At 49.2% G+C, this 24,593-nt stretch overlaps 1 protein-coding gene across 5 annotated transcripts in view; it reads right to left on the reverse strand.

Moving 5' to 3' along the window:
* CDC25A (cell division cycle 25A) overlaps positions 1-24,593 on the reverse strand; it is a 249,214-nt gene that overhangs the window by 203,926 nt on the left and 20,695 nt on the right. For all 5 annotated transcript variants that reach the window (XM_086941056.1, XM_086941057.1, XM_086941055.1 and 2 more), the window contains exons 12-13: positions 23,328-23,423; positions 22,333-22,395 (exon numbers count right to left, since the gene is read on the reverse strand). In XM_086941056.1, coding sequence (XP_086797182.1) covers positions 22,333-22,395; positions 23,328-23,423 — 159 coding nt within the window. The remainder of the gene's footprint in view (positions 1-22,332; positions 22,396-23,327; positions 23,424-24,593) is intronic.

The following is a 24,593-nucleotide window of genomic DNA, read 5'->3' on the forward strand; positions in this document are numbered from 1 at the left end:
GTACCCCAAAGGGAGGCACAGGGGGCTGTAGGGCGCCGGGGTGCCTTTGGGTGTCGGAAATGCTTACCCTCGGCTGGTCGCGGTTGGGGTGGCCCCTGGTTCTGAGTCTGCAGGCGTCGTCTGGTTCGTCGAGGAGGGTCTTTGGGCACTGGACTTCGGGTCCCAGTCGCTGGAGGAATGTCCTCGTGGTCTTGGTCTGGTTGGGCACTGCCCGGGCTCGGGGGGTTCAGAGTGGGCTGGTCCGGAGCTTCCTGGCTGGCACCAGGGGGGGTTGTTGCAGCAGAGCATCTGCTGATGTGAGTCCCAGTCGTTAGGAGGGTGAAGGCAGGCAGGTCCTCTGGGTGTCCCAAGGTTGCTGTCCGCAGGAGTCGCCTGGAATTAGGCAGAAGCAGGTTACAGGATCGACAGGCCGGTAGGGCTGGGGACAAGTCAGTTGTGGTCGTCCTGTTAGCAGCTGCACGGCGGGTCTTCTTGATCTTCTTTCTTCTTTTCGTATCAGGATCTAAGTAAGGAGGGATCTGGGAGCACCTAAATACTGAATTTAGGGGCGTTACAGGTAGGGCAAGGACAGGGACCAATGGGTCCCTGTCCTGGGGTGAGTACACCCCCTAAGCCTGCCCCTCTCCTGTGGGAGGGGGACAGGAGCCTAGCTGGGATTGGACAGGGCTCCCCATCTTCAAGATGACCGGAGCCCGGGGTTGTGCCTCACCTAGTCTTCCCCACCTAAAGGGTGGGGTTGGCACAGGCTGGCACACCCCCCTTCCTGACAGTTTTTCCCGCCAGTCTTACCGCCAGAGTGGGGGTCAGGACTGGTGGGGGCTGGTTGCTGGGTACAGCAAATGGTCTGGGGAAGCTCACAGAGGCGGCATGCCTTTGAAGCTTCCTCCTGCCCATCCTGGGGGAGGAGAGCTAGCACCTCGCCCAGGATGTGCATTGTTGCAGGCCCGGGAGCTCTCCTACCCAGGGGTCCAGCAACATGTCTGCTGTGTGGCAGCCTCTGAAGCCACCCAGCCCAGACGTGGATTGTAGGTTAGGTTTTCAGGGGGCATCTCTAAGATGCCCTCTGGTGCATTTTACATTAAATCCCACAAAGGCATCAGTGCGGGTTTAATGTGCTGAGAAGTTTGGTACCAAACTTGTCAGTCTTCAGTGTGGCCATTATGGTGCTGTGGAGTTCGTAATGACAACCTCCCAGCACCATATACTCTTAATGGCATCACTGCACTTACAGCGCCCAGGAATGGCCCTGTGTACTGTAGGGGCACAGGGCTCGTGCACCTGTGCCCACACCTCTGGCATAGGGCACCCAGCTAGAGGGGTGACTGAAGTATGCCAGGGTAGTGGGTTCTGTGGGCATGGCACACAGGGATGTGTGCCATGTCGACTCTGTTTGGTCGTGACTCAGACACTCAGCCTGCAAAGGCAGTGTGTAGGTGTCAGGGTACAGGGCCCCTGAGGGTGGCACAACAAGTGCTGCAGCCCTCAGGGGTTTTCTCTGGTTACCATTTACTAGGGGCTGACAGGTGGCCAGAGATGCCAATTAGGTTTTAGTTTCAACACAGTTTTAGGGAAGGAACACAGGCCCTGGGTACCTGGTTGGCAGGAAACCAGGGCACACTCAGTCTAAGCGCACCAGCAGTTCAGAAAAAGTGGGGGCATACCAATGCAAGAAAGATGGCACTTTCTCACAGTAGGTTCCTCTTTATTTACCCTGGAAGGGTGCAAAGAGTACACGGGAGGACTACATCCTCCTCTGTCCATTCCAATACCTCAGACACTTCATTAGGGACCTCCATCTATAACAAGGGGGGGGGGGGGGTGAGTCTTTAGAGCGGGAGTACCACCTGCTCAAACTTGAGGGCCAAGCTCTGGCTCAAGCAAGAGCAGTTGGCCCTAAATAAGGAGATACTGGAAGTTCAGAGGGCTAGGAAGAATATGGGCTAAGAGCCCAATGGTGGCAGCACTAGTATGCCTAGAGTCAGGGGAACTACCTAGAACACTAGGAAACTGAGCAGGATAGTCCCTCCTTACCAGGAGGGGAATGATATCCATAAATGGATCACTGCTTTAGCAAGGACCTGTAAAGTTCAGAAGGACCCTCAAGGGCAGTGGGCGGCGATCATGTGGCTCTTCTTTGCTAACAAAGGTAGAGACCAGTTCCTCACTTTTAGAGAAGAGGATGCCGATAATTACTCCGTCTTGAAGAGTGCCTTCGTAGATGGGTTTGGGTTAACCACTAAATACAGAGTTAAGTTAAGGGACACAAAGAAGGCACACACCCAAGACTGGGTTGGTTTTATAGACAATGCTATTAAGGCTCTGGAAGGCTTGTTTCATGGAAACCAAGTACATGACTATGAGGGATTGTACAGTTTATTGATGAGGGAACACATCCTTAATTGTCAGAATCAGAAACTGCAACAGTACCTGGTGGAGTACGATCTGACCTATCCCCAAGAATTCGGAAAGAAGGCAGACAAACGGGTCAGAACAAGATTTAAGCAGAAAAATAATGGTGGTGAGGGAGACTGTTAGAAATTGCCATCTTTCTTGCCTTGGTATGCCCCCATTTTTTCTCAACTGCTGATGTGCTTTGACTGAGTGTGCCCTGGATTCCTGCCAACAAGGTGCCCAGGGCCTGTGTTCCTTCCATAAAACTGTTGAAACTAATACCCAATTGGCATCTCTGGCCACCTATCAGCCCCGAGTAAATAGTACCCTAGGTACCCAGGCCATGGTGACCAGAGAAGACCCCTGAGGACTGCAGCAATTACTGTGCCAACCTCAGGGGCTCTGTACCCTGACACCCACACACTGCCTTTGTTTGGTTCTGTACTCAGGCACCCAGCCTGCAGAGTCGACATGGCACACATCCCTGTGCCATGCTCACAGAACCCACTGCCCTAGCATACTTCAGTCACCCCTCTAGCTGGGTGCTCTATGCCAGAGGTGTGGGCACCGGTGCATTAACCTTGTGCATCTACAGAACCCAGGGCCATTCCTGGGCACTGTAAGTGCAGTGATGCCATTAAGAGTATATGGTGCTGCGAGGCTGTGATTTACAAACTCCACAGCACCATAATGGCTACACTGAAGACTGACAAGTTTGGTACCAAACTTCAGCACATTAAATCCGCACTGATGCCAGTGTGAGATTTAATGTAAAATGCACCAGAGGGCATCTTCGAGATGCCCCCTGAAAACCTAACCTACAATCCACGTCCGGGCTGAGTGGCTGCAGAAGCTGCCACACAGCAAACATGTTGCTGGACCCATGGGTGGAGAGCCCCCCGCTCTCCTGGGCCTGCAACAATGCACATCCTGGGCGAGGAGCTAGGTCTCCTCCCCCAGGATGGGCAGGGGGAAGCTTCAAAAGGCATGCAGGCTCTGTGAGCTTTTCCAGACCATTTGCTGTACCCAGCAACTGGCCCCCACCAGTTCTGACCCCCACTCTGGCGGGAAGACTGGTGGGAAAAACTAGGTCAGGAAGGGGGGGGGGGGGGGGGGGGGTGCCAGCCTATGCCAACCCCACCCCTCAAGTAGGGGAGACTAGGTGAAGCACGACCCCGGGCTCCGGCCATCTTGAAGATGAGAGCCCTGCCCAATCGCAGCTAGGCTCCTGCCCCCCTCCCACAGGAGAGGAGCAGGCTAGGGGGTGTACCCACCCCAGGACAGGGACCCATTGGTCCCTGCCCTTGCCCTACCTGTAACGCCCTGAAATTCAGTATTTAGGGTCTCCCTGAACCTTCCTTCCTCAGATCCCGAAACGAAAAGAAAGAAGATCAAGAAGGAGTAGTTGACCTGTAACTCCAGTTCTGTAGTAGGGGTATCTCGGTTATAGTCATAATCTAGTGAATAGTCCCGCCCATGTGCGTGGACCCCGGAGCAATCAAAAATCAAAAATGTCGAAAAATGCAGAACTGCACAGACACTTAAGAGAGAATTAACGACAGATAATGCAGCCTATAAAACCAGGCTACCCTGTCCAGTACTTCAACTAGAAATTCCACCAAAAATCCACCAACAGCAAAGCCTGTCCAGATTTCCCTTGCCTCCGCAGCAAAAACCCCTCTAGAATGATAGAGGAAGACCTGGACAGACAAGCCCCATAGGCTGCCATTATGTGGCGCAGAACAGGATACTGTGCCTTGAAGAGAACTTTCCAGAACTTCACAGTATCCCAGAATGCACAACAGGTCCCTTTTACTTTCAGTTCTTTTTGAAGGCGTAACACGCCAGACCTGTAGCATTACTCACATGAATATCTCTCTCCACCGGGTAGCAGGGCGGGCGCTTATGACTATAACAGAGATACCCCTACTACAGAACTGGAGTTACAGGACAGAAACTACTCCTTCTGTGGTAGGGGATCTCTGTGTATAGTCATAATCTAGTGAATAGAATGGCAAGCCCATCCCCACACCAAAGCGGCAGTGGGGAAACGAGAAATAACACCACTATTGTGCGAACAAATTTCGCAAAGAAGCCTGCCCAACCGGAGCGTCTGCCCTGGCATCAGTGTCCAGGCGGTAATGCTTAGCAAAGGTATGAACCGACTTCCAAGTGGCCGCCTTGCAGATTTCTGCAATAGGAACATTACGGAGCAAAGCTGTCGTGGCAGCTTTGCCCCTGGTGGAATGAGCCTTAGGTTTACCCCCTATGGTCTTATTAGCCTTTTGGTAACACAGTTGTATGCAGGACACAATCCACCTAGAAATGGACTGCTTAGAGGTAGCAAGACCGGTCCGGACTAATCCATAATTGATAAACAATTGGTCTGACCTACGAATATCTTTGGTCTTATCCAGATAAAATGTTAACACCCTCGTAACATCCAGGGAATGTAAAGACCTTTCCGCTGGAGATGAAGGATTCTGAAAAAACGTAGGCAAAGTCATGGTCTGGTTGACATGAAAATCAGAAATAACTTTGGGAGGAAATTTAGGGCGAGTACGCATAACAACCATAGCAGCATGAAATACAGTAGAAGGTTCTTGGCAACACAACGCCTGAATTTCACTAACCCTGCGGGCCGATGTAATGGCCACGAGGAACGCCGCCTTCCAGGACAGGTGCTGCAATGAAGCCTTATGAATAGGTTCAAAAGGCTCCTTCATCAATCTTGACAGCACCACATTAGATTCCCATGAAGGCGAAGGAAGCCGGACAGGAGGGAATACTTTCTTCAAGCCTTCCAAAAAATCTTTGATCACAGGGATCTGGAAGAAGGAAGTCTGTGAAGGGCATTTCCTGTAGGCAGTCAACGCAGCGAGATGAACCTTAATGGAATGAACATTAAGGCCAGACTGCGCCAAATGTAGAAGGTAAGGAAAGATGACTGTCTTCCTTGCACGTCGTCGGGTCATAGTTCTTGGACTTGCACCAGATACAGAACCTCTTCCACTTGTAAGCATAGGAAGGCCGAGTGGAAGGTCTTAGCCTCCTTCAGTATGTCCATGCAATCTTCTGGTACATTCAAAAGGCCATATTGCACTCTCTCAGGAGCCATGCCACCAAACTCAAAGACGAGAGGTTGGGGTGCAACATCTGCCCCCCGAACTTCATGAGAAGGTCCGGCCTGCACGGCAGCCGTATGTGCGGAAGGAGAGACCGGTGAAGCAGGTCCGTGAACCACCACTGCCTGGGCCATTCCGGGGCAATCAGGATCATCCTCGCCCTGGACTGGGACAGCTCGATGAGCACCGCCGGAATCAGGGGAATGGGTGGAAAAGCGTACAGAAAGCTGTTCGACCAGTTGATCCATAGCGCATTTCCCAGCGGCCCCTGCTGGTAGGACATGGAGGCAAAGTCTCGGCATTTGCTATTTTCGGCGGTGGCGAACAGATCTAAGTCTGGAGTCCCCCACCTTGCGAAGACTTCTCCTAGTACTTAGTCGTTCATGACCCATTCGTGTTTTTTCTGAATCAGTCTGCTCAGTGCGCCGCCGGAACATTCTTCACACCTGGCAGATGGGTAGCCGTTATCGTCAGTCCTCTGGCCAGAAGCCAGTGCCAGATCGCCTGCGCCTCCTCCGACAGAGTGCGTGATCTCGAGCCCCCCTGCTTGTTGAGGTAATACATCGAGGTCTTATTGTCTGTCTGTACAAGCAGAGAGTTGGTCTGGATGGATGGATGAAAGGCCTTCAGTGCCAAGTGAACAGCTCTGAGTTCCAGGAAGTTGATATGATACGTGGACTCCATCGGTGACCACGTTCCTTGAATCTGTAAGTCTCCGGAGTGCGCTCCCCAGCCCAGGAGAGAAGCATCAGTCATGATAGCCTGAGTGGGAATTTCCTTGTGGAAGGGAACCCCTCTGAGGAGATTCTCCGCTGAACACCACTACTTCTCGTCATCCCAAGACCCTTTCCACTGATCCTCCAAGCACTCCTGCAGAGGTCTCATGTGCAGTCGTGCGTGTGGCGTTAGGAAGATACAAGAGGCCATCGATCCCAGTAGAGAAGACAAAGTCCTCACTGTTGTAGATGGAGGTCATAAGAGCCTGAGCCTTCCGAAGGAGTGATAACTCTTCGCTCCTCCGAAGGAGACACGCTTGCTGACAGCGTATTGATGGTGGCTCCCAAGTACTGAATGCACTGGACCGGAGTCGGGACAGACTTGGACAGGTTGATGTGCACCCCCAGCTTGTTCAAGAGAAGACACGTCTTCTGGAAGTGTGCCTGAGGTTCCGAGAAGGAGGAGGCCTTGATCAACCAATCGTCCAGGTACGGGTAGACAAACACCTTGTTCTTACTTAGGTGTGCTGCTACCACTACCATGAACTTCGAGAATTTTCTGGGCGCAGACTTCAGCCCGAATGGCAGTACTGTGTACTGATAATGATTGGTGCCGACTTGAAATTGCAGTGTGCCGACTTGAAATTGCAGGAACTTCCTGTGTTTGTGTGCAATGGGCACATGGAAGTACGCATCCTGTAGGTCTATTGCACATGGCCAGTCTCCCTGTTGCAACTGAGGATAAATCTGATGCAACGACAGCATGTGAAACTTTTCTCTGCAAATCCACTTGTTTGCCTGTCGCAAGTACAGAATGGGCCTGAACTCGTTCCTGTCCTTCTTGCGAACCAGGAAGAACCGGGAGTACAGACCTCTTCCTCTTTGAGCCAGAGGTACGTCTTCTATCGCCCTTTTCCTTAACAGGATATTGGCCTCCGCCTGGAGCTCGCGCAGTTGATACTGCGAGCTGACCGGAGGAATCGATGGAGGCGGGCTGGTGAACCTAAGACTGTATCCATTGCAAACAATATTCAGCACCCACTTGTCCAGAGTAATTTTTCTCCACTCTGCCAGAAAAAAATGAACGCTTCCCCCCACCGGAGCGGGTAACGGATGAAGGGGAAGTAACAGCTCAGGGTCGCGACCCGGCCGGGCCCTTGTTCGCTGTAGAGGACTGCTGTCCCCCTCTACCCTTCTGACACTTCTGGAAAGGTCTCCGGAACTGCTGCTGTTGCTGTCCCGAAGACTGCCCTCGTCCTCTTCCCTGTGCACCGAACAGACTCTGGAACGGGCGGTAGGACTTCTTTTCTTTGGGCTTCTCCAAGCCCACAGCCGTCAGGGTCTCTGCCTCCGCCTTCATGCAGGCCATCTCATCATCGGCATGCTTTCCGAACAGGGTTTCCCCAGAAAAGGGCAGATTGGCCACCCGCTGCTGGGCCTCCGGCTTGAGTGATGTGAGCCTGAGCCAAGCATGGCGCCGCTGGTTGATCCCATGACAGTACCCATGGGCAGCCAAAAGAGACATCCGCAGCCGCGCTGATGACCTGGTTTGACACCAGTATCCTCTCTTTGAGGATCACTTGGAAGTCCTCCCTCTTGTCTCGTGGCAGAAGTTCCGTGAACTGTTGCAGAGAGTCCCACAGGGCACAGTCATACCGCCCTAGCAACGCCACATTGCTGGACTCCTTCACGGCTGTGGATGCAGTCCCACAAGCCTTCCTTCCAGCCGAGTTGATCGGCTTTCCTTATCGGGCAGCACGGTTGAGGACGGGGAGGTAGAGTGTAACTTCCTGGCCGCCGTCACTATAACAGTCAGGCACCTGATCTATCCACAGAAAGGCCGGGTCCGAATCCGGGGCCCTGTACTTCTGAAGAAGTCTGGAGGGAGCGGCCTTCACCACCGCTGGCGTGAGGAACAGCTCCTCCGCAGACTCTACCAAACCTGGCACTAGAGGCAGAAGAGGGCGAGACAAATGGTTCTTGTGAAGCGTTTCAAATATCACGGACGTCGTGGGTGTTGGAGCAGTCATCGTGATACTCAATTTTGAAGCCCCCCTCAGAACCTCCTGGAACGTGCTGATGTCTTCAACCAGAGACACCCTTGTCCCTGGGGAGTCCGACAAGGCCGACAAGGTCGGTGAATAGGATCTGGTCCTGGAGGAGCCCGTGCGGGACCAGGACCCCCGCCTCCTATGGTGACGTCTTGATCCAGTGGAGGATCAATGTCGACTCCTCAATCTTCCTCTCCGTACGGAGCGTGATCGCGACTTCCTAGGCCTCGGTCGATCCACCGGTTCCACTGGAGCGGGCGACTTTGGTTTGGCCGGGGCCTTCGGCTTAGAAGTCCCCTTGGGAGGGGTCGGAAGTCTGGGCAGTGAGACGGACTTAGGAGTGACCAAAGGTGGCTTTTCTGGCAACGGAGGTAGAGGTCCAGGTTGCGGAAGTGGTGGTTAAGGAGTAGGAGTAGGGGCCCTCGGAGGGAGACCCCTCGGCAATGGAGGCGGAGGTGTAACCGGCCTCTGTGACAGGGTATACACCTCGGAGTACACCGAGCCTGGTGATCAGACTTACTTTCTAGCCTGGGTCGTTGGCGAACCTCCCATGACGTCAGACATCCTCCACGTCTCTTCGGCGTCTAAGAACGGCAACCGGATGGTGAGCGCCGATCCCTCGACGTCGAGCGTCTTTTCCTGAGCGTCGAGCGTCTTTTCCTGAGCGTCGACAGTCTCCCCCTCGACGGCGAGTGTCTACGCCACGACGGCGACCTTGTCCGCCTCGACGACTACCTCATGCGCCACGACGGCGACCTCGTCCGCCTCGACGACGACCTCATGCGCCTCGACGGCGATCTACTCCTAGACGACGAGGATCTCCTCGACGACTATCTTCTCCTTTTCGCTGACGGCGAACGGCGGTGTCGCCTCGACGTAGAGTGCCGACGCCGGGCCTTTCGACGTCGATCACTCGACTATTACTTCGACGAGGATGAAATTGTCACAGGAGACTTTGACGGCAGTCTGTTCAGTTCCTTAGACGTCGACGTTGCTTCGCCCCCGACGACAGGGATCAGACTAGTCATCCCTCTCGACGCCGTAGTCGGTGCAATCGACCCAGACGGAGAATGGGGACGCTTGCTGGTCTTCCTGCCCCTGGGGAGCCCCCCAGAGGCCTCAGCACGGGCAGAGGAAGTCCCTCCAGACCCACCTTGCGCCTTCAGCCTTCTTTCCTTAAGGCCCTGAAGCTTTCTTGTCCTTCAGGGTCCTGCCAGAGAAGCTCTGACAAATCACACACTCCTCTGGGACATAGGAAGAGGGAAGGCAGAGGATACACACCTCATGGGGGATCTGATTTGGCCTTCTTCCTGGAGCACTTCGGGCATTTGTCAAATAATGCAGGCATATTTGACATCAAAAGGGTGCAAAAACCAAGAAGAAAAGCACCAAAGTACTTTAGAAAGCACTCACTTGAAACAAAAGAGAAAAAATCACCAATAAACCCTTGAAAAGGGAGAACTCAATGCTCCAGGGTCCTGCTTACAGGAGCCGGAAAAAATAACTGAAAGTAAAAGGGACCTGCAGTGCATTCTGGGACACTGAAGTTCTGGAAAGTTCTCTTAAGGCACAGTATCCTGTTCTGAGCCACATAATGGCAGCCTATGGGGTTGTCTGTCCAGGTCTTCCACTCGATCATTCTAGAGGGGTTCTTGCTGCTGAGGCAAGGGAAATCTGGACAGGCTTTGCCGTTTGTGGATTTTTGGTGGAATTTCTAGTATAAGTACTGGACAGGGTAGCCTGGTTTTATAGGCTGCATTATTGGTCTTTAATTCTCTTAGTGTCTGTGCAGTTCTGCATTTTTCGACACTAAGATTTTTGATTGCTCCGGGGTCCACGCACATGGGCGGGACTATTCACTAGATTATGACTATACATAGAGATCCCCTACTACAGAAGACCAGCCGCGCAGCTGCTAACCACAGGACGACGACAACTGACTTGGCCCCAGCCCTACCGGCCTGTCGATCCTGGAACCTGCTCCTGCCTAAATCCCGGCGACTCCTGCCGACAGCAACCTTGGGACACCCAGAGGACCTGCCTGCCTTGAACCTCCTAACGACTGGGACTCCCATCAGCAGAGGCTCTGCTGCAACAAGCCCCCTGGTTCCAGCCAGGAAGCTCCGGACCAGCCCGCTCTGCACCCGCCGAGCCCAGCCCGTGTCCGAGTGATCCAAGACCACAAGGACGTCCCCCCGGGCGCCTGGGACCCGAAGTCCAGTGCCCAAAGACCCTCCTCGACGAACCAGACGACGCCTGCAGACTCAGAACCAGGGTAAACTTTTCCGACACCTAAAGTCACCCCTGCACCCAGTGCCCTACAGCCCCCAGTGCCTCACTTTGGGGTACCTACCTGTGCTCCAAGATCCCAACTTACCTCTCGACGTGCTGGTCGCCCCTGGAGAGTCTCCACCCCCGAGCCTGCAGCTTTTGTCCCCTTTTGACCTTTTCAATTGAACAACATTGAGCGCCCGACGGCTCAAAAGCACCCTGCACCCAGCCGCCCGAGTACCGCTGGCTTTGCCACCTTTGTCCTATCCTGCTTCCCCCTCTGCCCTGAGCAAGTGGCCAGAAGCCCAGCTCCCACAGCCGCGTGGGCTGCTAGCCAGCAGCCACCAACAGGAGGCCCCCCGTCCCCCATTGGATAACATTAGGCCTAACTACTTCTGCACCCGGCCGCCGCTGCACCGCTGCGGGTGAACTAACTGTGCCTACCTGACCCCGGGGGAACCGGTAACTCACTTACCTGCCATTGAATAACTGACTGGTTTGACTCAAAAAATCTTCTAAGTGTCTACTTTTGAAAACTTGAAATATTCATATAAAATCATTCGAATTCCGAAGTACTCCCCTGTGATCAGGAGAGGAGCCAGTACTGTACCTTGTAGCCCAGTGTTGAAACGCAAAAGTAATCCCTAGCGGGTTTGCTAGTGACTTCTATTTTCTCCATAGGAATCCATTGTCTGCTTTTCTATGAATTTTCTTCTAAGTGTCTACCTTTGAAAACTAGAAATATTTAAAAATCATACGAAATACTGAAACGTAATTACTTACCTGTTTTGAGTTGAGACCCCAGTGCTAGCCCCAGGAGACCAGTACTGGATTACCAAAGTAACGAGATCGTACTTTATCTGCAACCTGAATTTTCTCCCATTGGATAACATCGCCAGATTTCTGTTGAAAAGTTTTTAAGAGTAAACTTTTAAAATGTTATGTTATGGGTGGTTTTATAGCACGCTCAATTACTCAAGAGTATCCTAGCGCGTTGGGGGAGTTATGAAGAGGCAACACTTCAGAAGAGGAAAGAGAATTACAACACCATTTTGAAAAGATGGGTCTTAAGTGCATTTTTGAAGACATTAAAGTTCTGAGTAGCACAAAGAGCCAGAGGTAGAGAATTCCAAGCATCTGCTGCTTTCACGGCAATAGACTGTCCACCAAGACGGTAGCGTTTGAAGCGTGGAACAGCCAGCCGATATGGAGTGACAGAACTGAGGGGGCGAGGAGGAAGGTATAACGGAAAACGTTTCCTCAGGTAAAGTGGGCCCTGCTCATCAACCGCTCTGTGTGCAAAGGTAAGTGACTTAAATACAATCCGTTGAGAGACTGGAAACCAGTGCAGGCTGCGCAGATGGCAACGGACGCTGGTCTTTCTTGAGATGTTAAAAAGAAGTCTGGCAGCCGCATTTTGTATTATCTGTAGAAGATTAGTCAGATATGCCGGGATGCCGATGAACAGGGCATAAGCATAATCGAGGCGAGAGAGAATGAGAGTTCTTGTCACTGTTTCTTTTGCCACTCTGGGAAGAAGAGGAAAACATTTGCAGAGGGCTTTGAGAGTACCATAACCATATGGTACTCTCAAAAATAGCTTTTTATTCCTGAAAAATCACTACAATACCTAAAACGTTTTTGCTAAACTTTTCAACTTAGACCCCATGACTGAACCTAGGAGCCAGTCCTGGAATTACCCGAGTAATCTACAAAGTAATCACCTGTGTTTATATAAGGAAATCCATTCAGTGCAATGCTAAATTGTGTGTAGAATTGTGTTGCCTACTGCAACCCCTGTACCTATTGTCTTGACAAAGTTTATCGCCTTTCTGCTAAGTACTCATCTGAGACCTCCCATATTGAGAACAGTATATTTTTGATGCCTGTTGGTTCTAGAAATAAAACAACTATATCTTTTGATATAAAAACAATTGGCCTGGAGTTCAGTCTTTGTGTTTGAAACCTTTTGCTGACTGAGTGTGTACAACAAATGCTTTACACGGTCCTCTGGTAGTGCCTTACTGCTCGACCAAGCTACCACTTTAGAGAGTAAGGTCACACCTGTCTTTAACCTCTGTTATACCTCTGGGGTTTGTGGACTCTATACACACTGTACTTTATTCTGGTCCAGTATATACAGAGCCACTTTCCCAGTGACCAGAAGAAAAGATTGTTTAAGGCCCAAGAGAAGGGTGGGGAGAAAGGTAAAGACAAAAAGGAGTCTTCCAAAGGTCCTCAAAAACCTGCCTGTGGTGTGGGTCCCAATCTTCCACTTCCTCTGGAAAGAAACATTGGTGTTACCTGTGTAAGAAGAAAGGCCATAAGCCAAGGGATGCTAATTGCCTTAAGGCCAACACCAAGGAAGCTACTATCACTGCCCCTAGTTAGAAGGGTTAATCTAGGGTTCTGAAGAGGGTTCTTGCTTAGTCAGAACTCACACTCCGGCTATCCTTGTCTGTGACAGTGGCATAGACTATGCACCTTTACTTGTAAGTCCCACTAACTTGGCAAATACAGAAAACAGCCTTTAATAAATGGTCAAGAAGCTATGGCTTACAGGGACACAGGGGCAGTGTCACAATGGTGACAGAGAAACTGGGGGGGGGCTCAGAAAAGTGTTATGTAATAGACGGCATGTCACACGGATGCGGTAATATAGAGCCAAGTCAGAGAAGCTGGGTAGGGTCTCCCAGTGTGATGATGGTTGGGCAATGACAGTCTTTGGGGTTTAGGTCTGCACACGTGCTAATGTAAAGTTGTCTCGGACTTGGCCCTTTCCTTAGACCCTCCAATGCCCAGCGCAGTGTTTCAATCGTGTTTATTTCATTTTGGGTCGCTGGTTTGTCTGATACAGTGTTACATGCAGGGGTATAGGAGCCACTAGTGAATGAACTGAGCTTGTGCGCAGTGGCACACAAAGAAACGTCTGGGGCGCCCAGCCCTCCCTGAGACAGCAAGAGCGTAAGTTGCTCCCAAGAGACCTGCACCTCTTTGCCAGCCCAGACCAGAGAGCAGCAGGAATCGCAGTGTCTGGAAGAAGGTTGGAGTTGGTGGGAGAGGGAGAATTCTAAAGATGTATTTTTGCAGAACTACCATTTTGGCAATCGCTATCCTACCAGCTAGTGACAACAAGAGTGTAGACCAGCTGGTCACTTTCCCTTCTAGCTAGGTGACAGCTCGCCCATAGTTCATACTCCAGAGTTCTTGCATATCGTGACTCAGCCATATCCCTAGGTACTTAACCAGTCCCTCCACCCATTTAAGGGGGTAGTACAGCTCAAAGGGTTTGGTGGTTTCAGCTGAGGGAATAATATTTATTTGACCCAATTAATATGTATTCCCGACAGTCCTCTGATTTGAATGATTTCTCCAAGGACGGGGTGTACGTTTTCCTCTGGGTTATTTATATACAAGGGGATGACATCTGCATATATCAAGATTAGTCCCCTGGTTGTGAATCCCAACCCCTTAAACGCGTGAGGTTGTCGGAGATCAACATTGGCATCAACATTTATCAGTGACAGGGCCAATAAGAATCCAGATGGTTCAGGGCTTTCCCGGGTTTTAGCAATGTCAATATAATCCCCTCACGTGTGGTTGGTGGGAGCGGGTCCCATTGTTTGTGCCTCTAGGTATACAGCCAGGATCCCATTGTTTGTGCCTCTAGGTTTACAGCCTGGAGATGGGGTGCTAGTAGTGACGCATAGCATTTGTAGAATGAGGTAGTTAAGCCATCCAAGCTTGGAGCTTTGTCGTTTGGTAAGCTATTTATGACCTGTATAATGTGGTCTGTGGTAAAAGGCTCGTTCAGTTAAGTTCTGTTCACCCTGCCCAGCCATAGTAATTCAATAGTCTAAATAGGTGTGGAGGTCCCCAGATCTATTAGGAGAGGCAGAGGAGTATAGCGTAGAGTAAAGCTGTGTGAGGTGGTCTAATATCTCCTGTGGGTCTAAGAGGCACCTGGTTCTAGTCTAGTATTTATGTAATAAATGGAGGCACTGTATGGTGTCCTGAGAATAGTAGCAAGGGCTCTGTCTGGTCGGTCCCCCGCCCCATTCCTTCTGGCTTAGGTGTATTTATCCCGGAATTTTACCTTCCTTTGTGCCTCAGCCTCAAGGTTCTCTCCCATAGCGATGCCAGGTGACTCGGTCTTTAGTGCTATATAGTATTGCAGTTTAATATCCCTAATACTGGCTTCCAGCTTTTTAAGGGATTGCCTAATGGATTTTAACAACCCGGCTTGTTTGTCTATGCAGTTCCCACGTATTCCAGCTTAAAGGCTTCACATACTGAGGCTTGACAGGAAAGTGATCCTTCTTTTAATGTGAAATATTTCATTTTGTCTACCCAAATTTCTTCTTGAAAAGCTGTATCCAAGAAGGCATAGGGCAGGAGTGGCCATCTAAATGCCAGCTTGGGTATTGCTGGAATTGTCTGTTGTAAAAGGCAGGGTGCGTTATCGGACAGCGTCCTAGAAAATGCTGGACGACTACTGTCCAAGTCGCTACATGTCTGGAAACTAACCAATAGTCAAGTCTGGACCACGCATTGAGTTGGGACGCATTTTCCTTTTGTGGTTACAGGGTGCCTCCGCCTCCATATATCCACTAGACTGCAGTCCAGTATGACAGTATACTATGTTGCGCTCGATCTGGGGTGAAGTATGCGAGAAGCACCCATTCTATCCAGGGAATCATCTACTATGGCGTTTAAGTCCCCTCCCCATATGATTGTGTTGCACCCCATTAGCCTGATTTTTGCCCATATGCCGTTAAAGAATCCAGGCTGGTCTATGTTGGGCCCATAAATTGCTGCCATGGTAATCTTAATATTCCCTAGCGCACCAATATAGCCACCCCTCTTGCGCATTTATAGATAAGTAAATGCTCCCCCATCAGTTGTGATGCAATTTGGTAGAAGATGTACTATTCTGATGTGTCTCCTGGAGGACACATCAATTTTGTGTCTGAACAAGTAGGAGTGAATAAGTCTGGTTTTTCTATAGTCATTTAGCCCTCGGATATTCCAAGTGAGGTATGTATACACCATCATATATGTTTGGTATGTGAAATATGCTTGTGGTTATTTCCAGCCTTTGAGGTTGTCCATAGGCCCTTGTACGCTCTGTTATGCGCTACTCTAGTGTAGGAATGCAGGGCCATGTGCTGTGCCAGGCATAGGGGCTGAATAAGTGAGCTCTCCCTGGGGGCATCAGTCACCTGCGTACTACCCTGCCATATGGCGGGCAGCCGAGTAATGGAAGAGCCAGAGTGTGATGACAAGCATCGTCCACTGGTCACTGTCTCCGGCATCGCCCTAGGGTTGTATTGACGCCTAGAGTTGTCACTACACCATGATTATCTTGAGGGTTGTTTGTCAGGCGACATCTCACACCCAATAGTACACAGGCAGGAGGGTTTAATCATGGTCGTCAAGGCCATGGTCAGTGGGCCCACGTCCAGCAGTCATGGCGGGGCACTTCTGACCTATATGTTTAGCAAATTTTAGAGCCGATTTGGCATCAGTGAAATAATGTGCAGAGCCATCATGTCACTTTCAGCTTGGGTATAGCAGGGCATTTGGGATCTCGGTTTGCTGTTTGATACATTTGACAGGTGCAACTTAAAGCCTAGCTGCCTGAAAGGGCAAGTAGGACTTGAACAGCTCGACCTCGTTAAGATCGCATATGCGAGCAGTCGAGTGGATTTTGAGAGCCCTGTTGCAGTGGTTACCGGAATGCCCGTAACCCAGAGGTTATTTCTATGAGACCGGGGTTCAAGGTAATCGTTCTTGGCCTTAATTACATTTAGAACTTTGTCCATCTGTAACAAGTTATCTTTAGTTTCGACCTGGAATTCGTAGGCATCGGAAGAGCGGCTTTCAAACTGATCTAAGCGGGTTTTATGGGTGTCGAAGGGAAGGGTCCTTCTTAAAAACTGCAACCGCAACTGTACCATTGACTTGCATTGATTACACAGCTGTGTTTCCACTCTGCATGCAGTCTCTGTAGGGTTCCTGGGTAGTTACCTCAGGTGGTTCCTTGTGCCCCCAGCTCGTCTGAACCTTCTGGTCCAAGTCCCGACTTCAGTCGCAGCTCGCATTCTACTTCTTTAATATATGGTTTGGTCAATCCCCTGGAGATCACTGTGTATTTGTGCTTACTTACCAGTTTATCTTTGAAATATTGTGTAGGTATATCTCCAACTAGGAGATATCAATGAGTTAGTCTAGGAAGCTGGCTCTGTATCTACTATACCAAAGTAAGGTATAGTGTGCAGAGTCCAGTGGAACCCCAAAGGTAGGCAGAACCAGTGGGGGCCAGCTGCTAGGGTAGCTCACAAAGGCGGCAAGGCTTTGAAGCTTCCCCTACGTGGACTGGGCCTATCATGGGAGGCTTGACACCTCTGCCCAAGATGTTCTTTGTTTTAGGACCCTGAGAGTGGGCGGCCCTAGACCCAGGGGTACAGAAACATGTTTGGGGGGTGGCAGCTGGCAAGTAGCCAGTCAGCCAGGACACTAGAGTCAGGTTGTTTTTCAGTGGGCATCTCTAAGATGCCCTCAGAGTGCATTTTGCATTAAATCCCACACTGGCATCAGTGTGGGTTTAATGTGCTGAGAAGTTTGTTATCAAACTTCCCAATTTTCAGTAAAGCCATTATGGTACTGTGGAGTTCATAATGACAAACTCCCAGACCATATACTGCACCCACTGGAACTTCAGAGCCCGCATATGCCATCTGGAATGATCGACCAGCAGGATGCATGATGCCATGAGGCTCTGCAGCCTCAGGGTCAGCCTGACCGAAACCCAGGAAAAAGGCTGAAAGATCGGAATCATAGCCTGAATATCCCAGACTCTGTGCGAGAAGATAAACCCAAAACTGTGAGGTGTCCAGAACCGCTCCGATGAAGAGGAGCTTCTGAGAGGAAATCCGGTGTGACCAGCACGTTGGAGAACCCCAGCAAGTGCAAGAGGTCAGCCGTAGTTTGGAGGTGGGCTACAACTGTCTTGGGCAAGCCCGCCTTCAACAGCCAGTAGTCGAGATAGGGGAAGACAAACCCCTGATCTGCGCAGATGAGCTGCGTCCACACCCGAGGGGAGCTGGTAAAGCCAAAGGGGAGTACGGTGAACTGAAAATGCTTGTGGCCTACCGTGGGTAACGCCGGTGGGCCGGCAGGACAGGGAAGTGAAAACAGGCATCCTGCAAGTCAACGCTACCATCCAGTCTTCGGGGTCGAGGACAGACAGGACCTGAGCAAGCGTCAACATTTTGAACTTCCCTTCCTAAGGAAGCAGTTGACGTCCCTGAGATCCAAGATAGGACGCAGACCCTGGTCCTTCTTGGGCACCAGAAAGTAGTGGGAGTAACAACCACGACCTACTTCTGGAACAGGAACATGCTTGATCGCTCCCTTGGCCAAGAGAGCCGAAACTTCCTGTTGGAGAAGTGCCAGATCTTCCGACATGCGGTGTAATTGCGGTGGCATGGCTGGAGGGGTAGTGTCGAAGGGGAGGGAGTAGCCCCTTTGGACTATCTGCAAAACCCACCTGTCCGACGTGATAGTGCACCAGTGGGGGAGGTGATGGCGGATCCTACAGCCCACTGGCATTTATTGGGCCTGAAAGATCAGACTAGAAAGGTTTAGAGGCCGCTGCAGGGGGAGGGGGTGTGTTTATGGACTGGCCCGCATGCTGCCCCCCTGAACCGAGACGGCAGTTCCCACATCCGCGCGAACCTTGGGCAGCTTGCTGCAATTCGTTGCCCTGGGCCGAACGTAGTGAGGCGCCCCTTCCGTAGCCACGAAAGGGGCGAAAAGCAGAATGCGCTGGACAGATGAAGAGGCCCAAGGAATTGGCCGTAACGTGTTAATCCTTGAAACGCTCTAAAGCGATGTCTGCTTTGTAGGCAAAAAGGCGACGGCCATCAAAGGGCATGTCCATGAGGGAGTTCTGGACATCGCCCGAAAAACCAGTGGATCTCATCCAGGTGTAGCATCTGAGGGCTAACGATTTTTATAAAACATACAAGGACTTACTGGTCCCGCGCTTGGTAGAGGTCTACGCGGAGTCCCTAGAAACTGGCATCCTCCCCCGACATTTAGTGAGGCTGTAATCATTTTATTGCCAAAACCCGGGAAAGATCCCATGCAATGTGGATCGCACAGACCACTCATTGTTAAATCTGGGTTATAAGATCTTAGCCAAAGTCGTTGCCATTAGACTGCCGCTCTTGATGGAATATATTATCTCCCCGGTGCAATCTGGTTTTGTTCCTCATAGGTCCACTTCTCTTAATCTCCGTACTTTATTCACTGTGTTGCACAGTACTGACCCTTCTACCCAGGCCGCCGCGATCCTTTTGGACGCGGAAAAGGTCTTAGACTCCCTTGAATGACCATTTTTTCTTTCAGTCATGCGCCGAATGGGAATGCCGGAGTGTTTCATAGCCAAGGTCACTCTGTTATATACTAAGCCCACTGCCCGGTTGCGTCTTAATGATATGTTATCTGACCCTTTCCCCTTATCACGGGGCACTAGGCAGGGCTGCCCCCTCTCCCCTCTCATTCATTTTGGCCATGGACCCCTTGGCTCGGCAGTTTCAAGAGAACCACCTTCAGCGTGGGTTACAATTTCGCACCGGTCCTTTGTTGATGTCCACGTGCGCGAATGACATGGTATTATACGTCCGACAGCCCCAGGATAATTTGACTGCATTGATTCGGGAAATTATACGATTTGGCACCTTTTCCGGGCTGCATATCAAGTGGCACAAGTCAGTCATTTTCCCGATCACGGCCTGCACTACACCTTGGTCCTTTGAATTTCCGTTAGAATGGTGTGATGATTATATTAAGTACTTGGGCATCCACATCCATTTAGACACTGCATCATTGATCAGTCTCAACTATGGCTCCGCTATAGACACATTGGAATCACAGATAACCCAATATTTACGGCCAGAGGCGGCTCTGGTCCTCCCGCGAAGGCTCCTTAAAATGCTCCCCACTGGTTTTCCTCGAGATCCCCGTGACATCCAAACTGTCTCCACTACATGCTGGGCCTGGATTAGGCTGCGTAAATAGTTGGGGCTTGACCTGTTCTATTCACCGGCCCTTCCCAATGCATCTCTTTTCCCCATTACGAGGGAAGTTTTGGTAGAGTGCACCCTGGCGAAATTTAACATACGCACTCTTGGGGACTTATTCCAAGATGGACATGTATTCTCCGCATCGGAGGAGGCACGGTTTAGCGATTGCTCCTTCATGGACACATTCGTTCTCTCCCGGATCTGCTCTGCATTAAGGGCGGGTTATCCCTCTTTACCTTTGGCACCGGATGAGACATCGCCCCTCACTTTGGTGATTCAGAGCCCCTCTAACGCACACCTGATCTCCAAATTGTACAAACAGTGTGGGGCACTCATACCAATCAATGAGGCTAGGCTTAGGGCTGCTTGGGAGGAGGATCTGGGCGGGCATCTCTCTGATGATCAATGGGCAAATTGCTGTAAAACCACAACAGACGTCTCATTGAACAGCCGCCACAAATTGATTCAGTTCAAATTCCTTAGCAGGATGCATTTTACCCCAGCCCGTGCACACAGAATTGACTCCCGCCCTCACCATAGTCTGAAATGTCTTGCCCCCTTTGCTGATTTCGCACACTTGTCCTGGACCTGTCCCAAAATACATTAATATTGGTTAGATATCCACTCCACCCTTGGGGACATACTGTCCATACCACTCCTTCCCACACCTGAGATAGCACTGTTGGGGTACATTGAACACTTCCCTAAGAAGGTTCGTAAATTAGAGGCGCTAGGCTTCCTGTTAGTCAAACGGGAGATAGCGCTGCTATGGGGTTCCAGGCGCGCCCTTACCCTTTGCATCTGGTTGAACAGCTTAGCATTCTGCAATGTGAACTGCGAAGAATTCAGCACCTATCTCCCCACTTCCTCCAGACCTATTGACATCTGGGGCCCGTATAGGGACTATATCTCCCAGCATCAACTGTCCCCAGACGCTCCGTTACAGTCCGGCATTACCCCTTCCGGTGTAGGATAGCACCCCCTGGAATCAGGGGGTACGGGGTAGAGGCTGTCCATACATCTATTTGGTTTTTGGTCTTCGTGTCGGACAGTGATTATTGTTTGCAGTATTGTAATGTAAATGATTTTTCCATTGAATATAGTATTTTTGGTGCTGTTAGTGCTCACGTGTCGCATAGCATTTTTTTTTCTCACTAGTCTCCTGTCCTCATGATTTGTAATTATGTTTTATGTATATGGTTTTTAGATTTTGGGTAAATGTCCTTTAATGCTTTCATATTGCAATTACATTGTACGTTTTCCTTTTTATTTTGTTGTTCAGAAAATGGAAAATAAAGTTTAAAAAAAAAGTCTCTTGAATGCATTTACTAAGTATTACATTTCTCTGCATCCACATTGTAAATCAAACCAAAGTACATATACAATTATCATTCAAACTGTATTCCAATTGCATTACTACTGTAAAGTATGTATTGCCTACCTGTGCCAGGCTTGCTAGGCTCTAGAAAAATAAAATAACTAAAAGAATATTTTTAAACAAAAACAATTGGTCTGAAGTTCAGTCTTTGAGTGTATGAATTCATTTGCTGACTTAGTGTGTACTTCAAATGCTTAACACTGTCCTCTGATACTTCCTTACTGCTCGACCACACTTAGAGAGTGAGGTGCTATATAAAACTTTACCTCTGCCTACCTTTGGGGTTCCACTGGACTCTGCACACTATACCTCACTTTGGTATAGTATATACAGAGCCAGCTTCCTACAGGCGCCCGATGCCGTGTTGGCACACGGCTGTCACTGTGGGTATAATTTTGGTGTTGCCTTGAGCCCCCCCGTGCTTACCTTAAATCCAGGAGATAAACCCTGGACACCGCTTTTCTCACCTGTGAGCAGCACCATCTACAATCACCTCCAGTCGCCATTAATTAACATTGGGTGTCCAACCTAGACTGTGACCTCCGCACCCAGCCACCCCCCCTGAGCCGCTGGTGGTGCACCTTTGGTCCCAACTTAAATCTTACCCGGGGCTGACCTGAAACCCCAAAGACTGGATTTGCCAGTCGTGTACTTACCTGTGAAAACTACATTCTTGCTTTTCTCCGATAGGTTAACACTGCAAAGCTTGAAAATTGCACTGTGTCCACTTTTTAAATAAATCTTCAAAGAATCTCCCTTTTGAGTTGTGTTATTTATTAGTCACTCGGTGCAAAACAAATGTCTTACACTCCTCTGTGTTAGGCCTAAGACAGAGCTCATCCACAATACCACAAATAGAGCACCTTGGGTTTGCATTAAGCCCTGTACACTTCTTGGGTAATCTGGACTGTGCATGGTATAACCACTTAGTGGTCGTTCATATACAGAACCAGCTGCATAGGTTCATAGTGGACAAATACAACTTTCCTTTACATAAGTGATTGTTTGAATTTGAAATAAAAATTTAGCCCCCGCCAGGAATTGGCCTATCTTCCAGCACATGAAATAATTAGGCATGGCATTAATCTACACTGAGCAGGCACTATCAATATGATAAGACCTTTGGTTGCACTCCATTTTCGGTTTTCCTGCTGCCTTACCAACTAATTGTGGTCCTTTGATTCACCGGCTTCATCTCTCTGCTGGAGTGGCCGTTTAGTCAAGTCTGTGGTGTTGCTGGGTGCATGGTCCATGAACTGGTTAAACATGCACAGAAAATCATTTACTGATTAGTCTCAGAACAATTACCATTTCAGGAGTGATGTATTTTAAATCCTGGTGCCTTCCATCCGTAGTAGGTAACAAGTAAACCTATAAGAAAACCATATAGAATATTACTGATAAAAATGGTTTTTAGCAGTGCTTAATTTATTGGAAAACAAAGTACAAGGGCGCTTTTCTTTCGCAGAGCTACCAAATGCTGCGTTGCCTTTTGCCAACGCAACCAAGTCTCCATTCTGTTCCCTGCCTTTTCCACCATCTTACACTTTCTCACTATTGCAAATTCTTCTCTAACCCAACTTTCTCCTGTTTGCATCATTTTCCTATCTTGATCTGCCTTCACTTTCATCTGCTCTGTCAAATTCTCATAAGAAGTTCCAGTATCCAAAAATAAAAGATAGTTCCGAACCTCGGCAATCACCAGCACAAATTAATCAATGATTTTAGGAGAACAATATTTCCCAGTGAAAGTCACGTTCTACAGAATAATTCTATAATATTAAGTTAGATTTTGTCACTTTGTCGTACCAATTGAGACCCATGCGCTTTCTGACTGCATTCAATCCAGATCCATTATTTAGGAGGGGAGTCAGAAACTCATGACAAGGTGTGGTTGTGTTTGGTCTTTGAAATGTGCTACTTAGGTTAGCAAAAGGGTGTTAAACTCTACACAGTCAAACTAAGAATACTATTTAAATTATCCAACCAGGAGTCACAACTTAAAAGCTTTAGTAGAGGACAAAATGTTCTCATTGTCAAGTCTCCAAAATACTCATTAAAGTCTCATTTTACTTAAAAAAATAAAATATGTGCCATACCAAGAGAAAAAGAGTTTAGCTCAAGCCTCCAGCTCATCAAAAATAATGGTTGTACAAACATTCCAGAGCAAAAGAACATTTATACTGGATTGGTGTGACAAACCATTCACTGAAAAGGATAGGAATATAAAAAAAATTGAAAGAAGTTGTCAGTTCACTATTTAAACAAAAGTTCAGTATATATATATATCATAACTGGCTTACCTGTGAGAAATCACCTATAAGATCTTTCTGATCACAGTCTAGAACATTCTCTATCTCAGTATGGGAAAAAGACTTTGACCGGAGAAGTCTTTGATTCTGAAAGGAAGTGAAAAAAATGAACACTGTCATGCATAGCATAAAATAAAGTTGAACTGAAAATTATAATAGACTGCAATCTCTCCACTTCAAGATATCAGACTGGCCATAGAAGGTCGGAACTACTACAAGGCAGAAGACATACCAGCAGTATGTACATATCACACTCCCCACTAAATATTTAAAAAACCTGTTTCAAGATGGTACTGGATAAGTAGTGTTCTCCTTTACAAAATGGGTGAACAGGAAAAGTGTTGACACAGCACCAAGTATACGGGACAGAACTGGGGTGACAGGCACAGATATGAAATTGAATGCCATGATGTAGGAAGCTGGGTTTCTGTTGCAGTAAACTCCCCACTTTCTGCCAGACTACTGATGCACTGACTTCATGTGCCCTGAGTCCCTGCAAATCAGGTTCCCAGGGCCTGTGTTTTTTCCCAAAACTACCTTATACCCCTGTTTGGGTAAACAAAACAACTTCTTCCCCTTCAGCAGAATCATGGCAGCAGCAAACCAGCTCCGGAGCCTGAAGGAGGAGGCCACGTGCTCTATATGTCCGGGATATTTCACAGAGCCAGTGTCTGTGGAGTGTGGACATGTCTTTTGTCTGTCCTGTATCTCTCGGTACTGGGAGGGGCTGCAGAGACTTCTCCTGTCCTGAGTGCATAATAATACTTTAGCACAAAACCTTCCGCCCGAACAGGCAGTTGGCAAATGTTGTAGAAATCGCCAAACATCCTCGGCGTACCCCCGAGGGAGAGAGCCTGTGCAGAGAACACGGAGAAACTGAAACTGTTCTTAAGATATGGGTCTCTAAGGAGACTGAACTGAATAGGGATACCATCCTGGACTGTATGAAATTCCAAGGGAGTCAAAAAAATCGAACGTTTTAAATACGTGAAACAATTCCTAATGGATATTGGACATGCTGAATGCTTTGCGAGACTGCAGACCATGGCAGTAATTCCTAGAAAAAAGCTGAAGGAATTTTTTTTAATTTTCTTGGAAAACAAAAGGTGGGAAATAGAGGGCAAGAAAAGATTGGTGATTCAAAACCAGTTAATTCTACAGAATCAGGGCATACAAAATTATCTAGTGTGCACGAAAAGTAGCTACACCCGGATGATATTGACAAGGTTCAGGGGAGGAAGCCTTTTTAGATTAGTA

This window comes from Lissotriton vulgaris, chromosome 10 (assembly GCF_964263255.1).
Source record: "Lissotriton vulgaris chromosome 10, aLisVul1.2, whole genome shotgun sequence".
Lineage (NCBI taxonomy): Eukaryota > Metazoa > Chordata > Amphibia > Caudata > Salamandridae > Lissotriton > Lissotriton vulgaris.